Genomic DNA, 9457 nt, shown 5'->3' with positions numbered 1-9457 from the left:
CTGAGAATGCCTCCCTTCACATCTGGAAAGCTACAGTTCCTGACCCTCCAAAATTAGATCCAGTTCGGAAGTCACTTTAAATAAAACAATTTGGTGAGGGCTTCAGCAAGCAAGGAGGCAGGGTTGGCAACTTTACACGTAAAAGGCTTCTCCAGGAAGCTTGAGTGGCACCGCAAGAAGAAGCTATTTTGAGCAAAAGGATTGTGCGCAGCTGACATGGGGATGGATCGAAACAACGGCAAGAGTGGGCTTATTTTTTTGTTTTTCTGGGCTCAAGAAATCCTCCTTTCCTGCCATGCACCAGGCAGGGTCTTTGTTTTGGAGGAGATAGATAAAATCTATACATGATGGCGAATAGAGAGACCACATCGTAGACCCCCAGGTCTGAGTTATGTTGGTTTGAAGCCTTTCCAAAGAAACCCTGGCCAGAGTTTGAATGGGATTCAATACTCCCCTGTCCCCACAGTGTCATTCTGTAGCCAGGGGTGCCAGGGCTATTTCAAGATCACAGCCCTCTCTAGGACAAAGGGCACCTTGGAAAAATCCAGAATTGGTCAGCAGTTAACTGCTGAGAACAGCACAGGGAAGTGATGCATGACCTCAGCTCTTGGAAGAAGAGTGTGGGCTCAGATACGTGCTACTGTGGCTTGGTGTGTCACACAAATGAGCAGTTCCCAGTGACTGTAGATGGTGCCGAGGCTAAGCCACACGCTATTTCTCTACTGTGTGTCCCTACTGACCACAGGATGATGACACTAGCTCAAATGGCATCTTCAAACTGGTAGGAACTTTTGCTGTCAACATGACTTTGTGAAAATAAATGCATCAATGGAAACAAGATTCATGGTTTTCTTTCTTCTCTTCCATCTTCTCTCATCTACCAGTCTGAGAGTTGCTCAGTCTGTGGAGACAGGAAATCAGATTAGCACTCTTAAGGAGAGCTGTTCAGCCTTAGGATGGGCCACCCTCCCATCTGGAAATGGATTAGACAGAGGCACTAGGTGCCAAACCTATGGGGTCATGGGGATACTTTTATAGGTTTTCCGTTTTTGTCATACTGGTACACCAGCATCTTGATACAGTGCGAGTTGGCCGGCGAGATCCAGGGGCTACTTGTTATGGAAAAGTTGTGGTTGGTGTAGAACTGGACGGGTTGCTTCTGGCACTTGAAGAAGGCCTTGAGGGTGGCGGCTGCCATGGTTCGGAATCGCTTGCTGATGAAACAGTAGAGGAAGAAGTTGATGGCGGTGTTCAGAAGGGCCAGCATGTTGGCCACGTCGGACATGATGTGCACCAGCCAGCGGTTCTGGACGGGCGCCCCGTAGAGGTGGTAGAGAATCATGATGACGCGGGGGGCCCAGAGCGTGGCAAAGATAGAGGTTATGGTGAACAAGATGGCGGTGGTTTTCCCGGTGGAGTAGCCACGGAGGCGAAAATTGCTCTTCCTCCTGAGCTTGTACACGATGATTGAGTTCAAGATGAAGAATATGGAGCAGGGCACCAAGTATACCGTGAAGCAGTGAATCCAGATCAGGACGTGGTGCACAGAGGTGCTGTTGTAGTCTTCAGTCCAGATGTTGGGCCACCAGTAGTAGGGGATGCTGGTGAGGAAGCAGGTGATGTAGACACTGACGATGACTTTCCGGGTGCGGGCCGGGTAGGAGACCGTGTGGTACTTGAGCGGGTGGCAGACGGCGATGTACCGATCGATGGTTAAGGGGACGGTGATCCAGATGGAGGTGTGGATGGAGGAGAATTCCAGCACCTCCACGATCTTGTCGGGCACCTGAGGCATCTGCATGTTCAGGATGAAGTCTTCCAGCAGGAAGTCCACGAACACGATGAAAAAAAGGACCAAGATGTCTGCCGCGGCAAGCGCCAGGAGATAGTTGTAGGACGACTTCTGCCTCCGAGCCACCAGCTGGGAGAGGATGATCACCGTCAGGATGTTGGCTGCGGGGAGAAGAGAATCGGGTTTATTGCTGAAGCAAGATGACTTCACTGGCTACCAGGGGGCCCCAGGCGCGGGCTTATTGGGCGGCCCCATGGCAGTCAGAGGGACTGAACCAGTGCTTCTGAGGGACAGGCTCGGTGCTACAAGTCGCACCTCATACAAAGAGCTGGATGTGATTTTGACAGAGTTTTATGCTCGTATTGTAGTTTATTTGCTCCTCACACAGTCATGACAGGTGGTGTGGCCACTGTCCTCACTTCAGAAACGAAACTAGGGCTCAGAGAGCTTGAGGAACTTGCTTAGAGTCACAGAGGAAGTCCTGGTGACAGAATGAAACCTAGATTCCCTAATCCCAAATGCCGTGCTCTTTCTTTTGTCCAACTGCATGGGGGACACGGGACTGGGGTGGCCTTTCCTGCTCCACGTGGTCAGGTAGGAGACTAGACTCAACGGCCTCTTAAGAACCTTTTTAGAACTTCGACTTTAGCACTGCTCCTTTTTAAGGTGGATTTGGAATTGAAGGAGCAGAGACGATCATGACCCTCAGATTAATTTAAAAATAAATTATATCTATTCTTACTTACTTGCATATATAAAAATATGCATTTAAATTGGTTTCAGGATTTTGCGGTTACAAACTGCTGTATTAATACCCTGGTATGTCTCTCCACGAGAGGCGGCTCCGTGTGAGAGTTTCTCTTGGGTAGATGTTCTTGTTCAAAGCACTTTGAAATAATATTTTGAAGTGGTGGCGAGTTCAGGTACCGATGATATTAACTAGCCAGGATTCAAACCCAGGACCAACACCCGTGCTCTAAACCTCTCACAATATTGATACTTCCAAGTCGGGGTAGGGGTACCATGCACACTGTATGCGATAAAGAAAAATTATGAGTACACTTTACTTTCAGTCACTACTTAAGAAAAGAGGCCCATGAAAGCCAAGCTCTTTATATTTGTAAAGCTGAGATTTCAAAAGTATATTCATGCATTCCAAGTGGTTTTTTTTTTGTGAGGAAATTAGCCCTGAGCTAACTGCTGCCAATCCTCCTCTTTTTTGCTGAGGAAGACTGGCCCTGAGCTAACATCCATGCCCATCTTCCTCTACTTTATACGTGGGACGCCTACTACAGCATGGCTTGACAAGCAGTGCCACGTCTGCACCCGGGATCCAAATGGGTGAACCCTGGGCCGCCGAAGCAGAACGTGCGCACTTAACTGCTGTGCCACTGGGCTGGCCCCCATTCCAAGTGTCTTTGCTCACCTACTATGAGCCATGCCCTAGGAGGAGATGTTGAACAAAACAGACACAGTTTGTCCTGCCTTCATGGAGCTTAGAGTACACAAGGCAAGAAAAACATCAACAGAAGAAGCACAGAAGAAAATGTATAACTGGAAACTATAGTAAGTGCTGCTAGTGATCAGGAAGATCTTTGGTGAGGGACTGATGTTCAAGCTGAGATTTGGAGAAGCAGTAGGAGGCAAAAAATGTGGGAGGAGAGTGTGTCCAGCAAAGGGGCAGCACCTGCAAAGGCCCTGAGGTGGGTGAAGCATGAAGGGCTGGGTTCACTAAGGCAAGGAACACATACTGATTTCTACTTGCTTTGTAAGCATTTTTGTACTTCATAGCTCTCTTTTATTAAACAGCCATGTTCTGTTGAAAAGTGTTCCAAAATGTTTTATTCATTTAGAAAGCTTTTCAAGAAGTATGCAGCATCCACCTTTTGTGTGCCAGGGCCCACGGTGGATACAAATTGGTGTTGCAGACACTCGGAGTCTCCCCTCAGAGAATGTAGAAACAACATGCAAGTGGCTGAGTTAAAGAGAGAAACAAGAACTCACATGGTGATACAAGAGCTGCTGGTGACAGAGTGAAGGGCAAGGCTTTGGAGGAGGGTGTGGGTCAAAAGTCTGGCTTCTTTGATCGAATCATACAGTCAGAGCTTCATGGAACCGAGCTGTGAAATCAGGTCTGATGCTTTCCTATCCAGCCAAGAGCATCGGAGCCCAGAGATTAGGAGTATGGAGTCTGGGGCTAGACTGCTGGGGGTTCAGTTCTGGCTCTACTATTACTGGCTCTTTGGCTCTGGGCAAATTTATTCAATCCTTCTGTGCCTCAGTTTCCCTTTTTATAAAATGAAGTTCATAGGGATATCCACATCATTGGGTTCTTCTGAAGATTAAGTGAGATAACTTTTATGAAGTGGTTAGAACGGGGTCTGGCGAGTGGTAAGTTCTCAGTGAATGTTGGCTATTGACCAAGAGTCCATTCATTCAACAAGTATTAACTGAGCATTTACTATGTGGCAGGCACTGTATGAGGTGTGGGAGATGCAGGGATGAACAAAAAGGACAAGTTCCCTTTTGTCATGGGGCTTAGAGTATAGTGGGGGAGACAGGCAATAAATAAACACAAAAATGTGCAAGAGAATTTCAGATAGTGATACTATACAGAATAAAACCAAAGGATGAGACAAATTGATGGGAGAGTGTTTTTTTCAGACTGAAGAATGACATTTGAGTTCAATTAAGAATGAGGAGAAAGGATCTGCCATGATAAGATCTGCGGGAAAAGAATTCTAGGCAGTGGGAATGGGACGTGCAAAGGCCCTGAGGCGGGAACGAGCTTGGTATTCCTGCAACAGTGCGAAGGCCTCTTGTCAGTCCTATAATCACCCCCATTTTACAGATGAGGAAACTGAGGCTTGGGTTGTTTAGGTAATTTGCTCAATGCCACATACTGAGTAAGTGGAGGAGCCAGAGGGTGACTCTAGCTCTGTCTGACTTTATGGCGTATCAAGTTCTGCTTTATTTTTGGTCGTAGGAAAGTGTTCTCAGCTGGAGGAAAGGGATACCTGCTCCCGGGGTTGCCCCTGACTTAGAAAAGCGCCGTCATCTCTCAGAACCTCTTTTTTCTATTCCTTAAACAATGCCCACACGCTCTCTCCTGTCCCTGTCCCACCCGAGCCTATAAAAGGGCAGGAATGAATAAATGCTGGGGTCTCCGCAGAAAAAGGGTTATATATATATTCTGCAGAGAGTGACTCTCACCACTGTCTCTTACTCCCCAGGTGAACCCTGTTTGAAGGGTGATGCTAAAAATCTTCCACATCCGACCTCCTTAAAAATATTCCAGTACCATCTGATTAACACTTTAAGTCAGACAAGTCATCAGCTCCCAGCGAAATTGCTAGGTATTCATATTTGACATTTCCTTAAGTTTCTAGTCATTGCCTCTCTTGAGAAACGAACCCGCAGACCCTGAGTTTCCCATTTCTTTTGCAGAGGGAGATTTTCCCCCAACGCGATGTCGAGAACACTTAGGAGATGCTGGAGTGAGAGAGGCGTGTGAGGCACAGAGACCCAGAGGGGAGCGGGACGGGCCCGGGTCTTGATTTTCTGAAAAAGAAGTGAGAAGGTGGAGTGTTCAACTCTTAAATTTTGATATTTGCTGTAATTCCCCGCATCAAAAAAATCCTTTCCTTTCCACCGTGGCACGTTTTCCCCCAAGACAAGGGGTGACGTTGACAGGGTCTGTGTGTGTTTATAATGGGTGAAAAAGCGAAGAAAATCTAAGTCCTCGCTGCGGAAAAATCCCATTTTTCAACTTTTCTCTCAAACGAACTGGCCCAAGGCTCTGTGGTTGTGGAAACCCCACCAGTCTCATCCAAGCGAGCCCCAAGGAACTTCACGATCAAAATGTCAATGCTTCTCAAAAGCAAATCCTTTCTGTCAATGGTGTGGTGAGGGCGAGGCAGGTCGAAGCTCCTGGGTAACAGAAAGCACGTATTACGTGACTGCAAAGCTTCTTGGTTCTATTCTGGGGGGAATTCATCTCCTGTCCTGTGCAGCTCGAGCTCCAGAGGATTCGGAGAGTGGCTGAGAGAACAATAAAGTCTGGGCGGTCGGAGCCCGCCGCTGAATGGTCTGCTGGCGCAGAGGGAGAGGCTCGAGCTCTTCCAGAGGCATTTCTGTGCCCGTGAGGATTAAGAGGTCCCTGCAGCTGGAACAGAACACTGAGTGGGAGTTCTGAATTTCTCTTAATTCAGCTACGTTTCTTTTTCTTTTCTTGGTCTTTGAAAATTGTTTTTTCAATGACGAAAGTAAAACGCATAAAAAATTAAACATTTTATGTCAGTGTGTAATAATATTATTATTAGCTGACTTTTATGGAGCACTCATATGAACAGGGCATTCTAAGCATCTTACCCACGATATCTCACTTAATCTTCACAACCATCCTGTAAGGTTGGTACTATTATTTCAGAGCATCGAGGCTCAGAGAGGTTAAGTAACTTGTTTGAAGTCCCACAGCAGGCGAGTGGTGAGCCAGGACATTAAACCAGGTTTTTTGTCTCCTGAGTTTATATATTTAACTACTACATTAGAAATTAGAATGTGGAAGTCTGCTCAAGTCCCATTTTCAGAGATAATGTGGTATCTAGCCTCGTACATGGCCTCCTATGAGCCACAGATACTCCTGCCTTTGTGTAGTCTCTCTCCCTTGAGTTAAAACTAGTCCTGTGACTTACTTTTGACCAACAGATTATGGCGGGAGTGACACTGCATGGCAGGTCACAAGTGGGCCTTTGGAATATTTGCTCTTGGGATGTTCCCTCTTGGAACCCAGCTTGAGAAGCCCAAGCCACTGGAGAAGCTGCGTGTAGTGACTTCGGTTGAAAGCCCCAGGTCAGCTCATATCCATCTCGGATGTCCAGCTCAATAGAAGCCCCACGGAGCTGCCCCCTGGGGCCACTGCATGCGAGCCCCCGAGGAAGACCACCCCGCTGAGCCCAGCCAGCCCAAGAACCACGATAAATAATCATAAGTTGTTGTTGTAAGCCTCTAAGTTTTGGAGTGGCTTGCTATGCTGCAATAGATAACCAGAACAGAGGTTTGTTAGCCATTTGCTATTTATGTTTCCAGGATGTTTCTATGCCTATAAATTATAAATATAATCAGTAATAATGATTATCCTACAAAATGAGATCGTACAATAATGCTGCTGTGCAAGTCGATCTTTTTTCAATTAAAAGTAAATCATGGATTTTTTTCCCCCTATGTCCATAATATTCAAGGAATATTCCCCTATGGATGGACATTACCTACTTTACGTTTTGGCCACTTAGAGCTTCATAAAGCATCTTTTTATATTTCTGTAGAATAAATTCCCCAAAGTAGGAATGCTGGTCTAAAGGGCAACACATTTTTCCTTTCTCCTTCTCTCCTTTCCCTCCTCCCTCCTTCCTTTCTAAAGGCAGATAAGAGAATTTGTAAGAAAGAAAAGAGCTTAAGTTGGAGCTAGAAAAGGATTTAGGTTAGACACCAAGAAGAACTTTTTGACCACGATGGCAGTCATGTGAAGAAAAGCAGGCCACTGACACCACACTTGCTCGGTCCATGCAGGTCTTAAGAAATCGACAGAAAATTGCTTGTCTGGGCTAATTAAATTCCGGGGCTTACCTTCTGCAAATCCTCTTTCTCTGCATCGTAAATTATGTTCTTGTGAATTTCCAAAAAGAGAGCCATTCACCCCTTTCAGCCACCAGTCCCTGTGACTTACATGCATCGCCCTTCCTTAAAGTTGCCTACCTTTTGCACTAGAAGACTCAGCCCCATGTCCTGCGGATACACAAGGACCCCTGACATTACGAGCAATTCCAGTGGTGTTACTTCAGCTGCTCGCGGGAGGTGCCCCAAGGACAGACTTTTAGGAAAAGCAGTTTCTAGGCCTCCCAGCCAAGAAGCCAGCACCGCCCTTGTGCAGATCAGCGGGGGAGTGGAGAGGGAATTGTGTGATGGAGCCTTGCCTCTTGCGGGCTGTGACCTCCTCAGGGCTACCTGCTCCACCCTGGGTCTTGGAGCAGAGGAAGGGGAAAGAAAAAGATGGGGCTGACCAGACTTGGCGTTCAGTCTTGGTCTCCGAGGATGGTGGCAGGAGGTCTTCTGGAAGTCCTGCCCTCAGGGATTCGAGGAGACGGGTAGGGCAGGATGTCCTGAGGGCAGCTGTCTTACCATGTGGTCCAGCCTCAGGCACTGCCAGCCGGCTAGTGACCATCCTTGTTTCCTGTTGCTCCACTTGCCCCAGGGCAGAAACTATGGAATGCAGAATCTTTCCTGTAGTTGGTTATCAGGGGCACAAAACTGGCTGTGGACTAGTGAGGTGGAGGGCAGGCAGTGGGACCCCATCCCATGGGAAAGGCCATCCTGAAGGATGGCTTCCGGGTCCCCAGAAGCGCTATTTGATCTTGTTGCTCTTTGCAGAAAAAGCAAACCTCGCTCCAAATATACAGGTACCTAAGAACCCATCCTGGCTGGAAGAGGTTGTGAAGTGAGCCGTGGTTCCTACATCCGTGAAACGGGCATCATCATAAATAGCACTCTCACAGGTTGTTATGAAGACACAGGAAATAACGTGTGTCAACTGCTTAGCATGGCTCCTGCCACACAGTGAGCACTCAGGAAATGTTAGCTATTGTTCCTTTTCACGCCTGGCTTATTTAGTTCAGCAGACAATTACTGAGTGAGAGGCCAGAACCTGTGCTGGAAGCAGAGATGGGCAGGAGAGAGTCTGAGCTTTCAAGGAATCCTACAGAAGATTCTCGTTTCCCTCCATGGATCATTCCAGGCGCTAAGAGCCCTGTCACCCTGTCAGGAAGTTCTTCATGGCCTCTAACCTGATCTCTCTAGCTGCCCGCTGTAATTGCACCTCCCACTCCACTTGTTTCTCTGTTTGCTGGGGAAGAACGTTGGTCATTGTCTAGGGAAATATGCCCCTGAGAGCCATTATTGCACGATGACTCAGTTGTCTCTTGCATTCTCTGAAACAGCCTTTGTTCTTTTTAAATTTTAGTTCTTATTTTGATCGCTGTTTAATGTTCGTTATAGCTTTCTGATCATGCTCTTCTCTATTGTTTTTCTTGGGGCGACCCCTATTTGTTACCACATTTAGCCCTTGGGTGGATTCTTTTACTCCTTTCTTTGCGTCTCCCTCTCTAGAGTCTCCTGCCGAGAGGGAGAGCGCAGCCTGAGGCAGGAATGGCAAACATGCTTCATCTTCAATCGACTGGTAGTGGCTGTTGGGTGCCATGTTGAAAAGTATTCTAAAACCATGCCCGGGCTTAGTAGTGTTGCAATGGGTTGGTGACGTCTACCATGGGGAATCAAATGCTGTGGATTTGCCCTGAGGGTCTTGGGCCCTGGAGCCATGGTGCGGCCTTCCTGGCTTTGCCCAGAACTTAGCCAAGCGGTGGTTTCCATTGTAGACCAGAACTAGTGGCGACCTCGCAGGACTGCCCCCTGTAGATGAGCAGTCAGGAAGAGCTAAGATGGCGGCCATCCCAGGGCAATCCAGGTCAGGGCAATGGAGGAAAGTGAGTCAGCATCCTGCTGGTCATCTCATTCATCCGACCACCCCATTGGTCTTCTCTTCACTGCAAAATGGTTCTGGCTTTTTGACCAGGGGCAACCTCTTTGGGTAACCGTGACAAACGCTAGGTCTCA

The 9457-nt window shown here is 47.5% G+C and overlaps 1 protein-coding gene across 1 annotated transcript in view; it reads right to left on the bottom strand.

The window, feature by feature from the left end:
* Window positions 1–253: 253 nt before the first annotated feature.
* The window catches only part of GPR139 (G protein-coupled receptor 139), a 33367-nt gene continuing 24163 nt past the window's right edge, over window positions 254–9457 (bottom strand). Inside the window, exon 2 of the mRNA XM_023616225.2 lies at window positions 254–1953. Within this exon, the coding sequence (XP_023471993.2) occupies window positions 1019–1953 (935 nt within the window). The 3' untranslated portion in view covers window positions 254–1018. The remainder of the gene's footprint in view (window positions 1954–9457) is intronic.

This window comes from Equus caballus, chromosome 13, assembly GCF_041296265.1.
Source record: "Equus caballus isolate H_3958 breed thoroughbred chromosome 13, TB-T2T, whole genome shotgun sequence".
In the NCBI taxonomy this organism is placed as follows: domain Eukaryota; kingdom Metazoa; phylum Chordata; class Mammalia; order Perissodactyla; family Equidae; genus Equus; species Equus caballus.
Note: the sequence above shows the minus strand (reverse complement) of the source record. Positions and strands in the feature narration are given on the sequence as shown.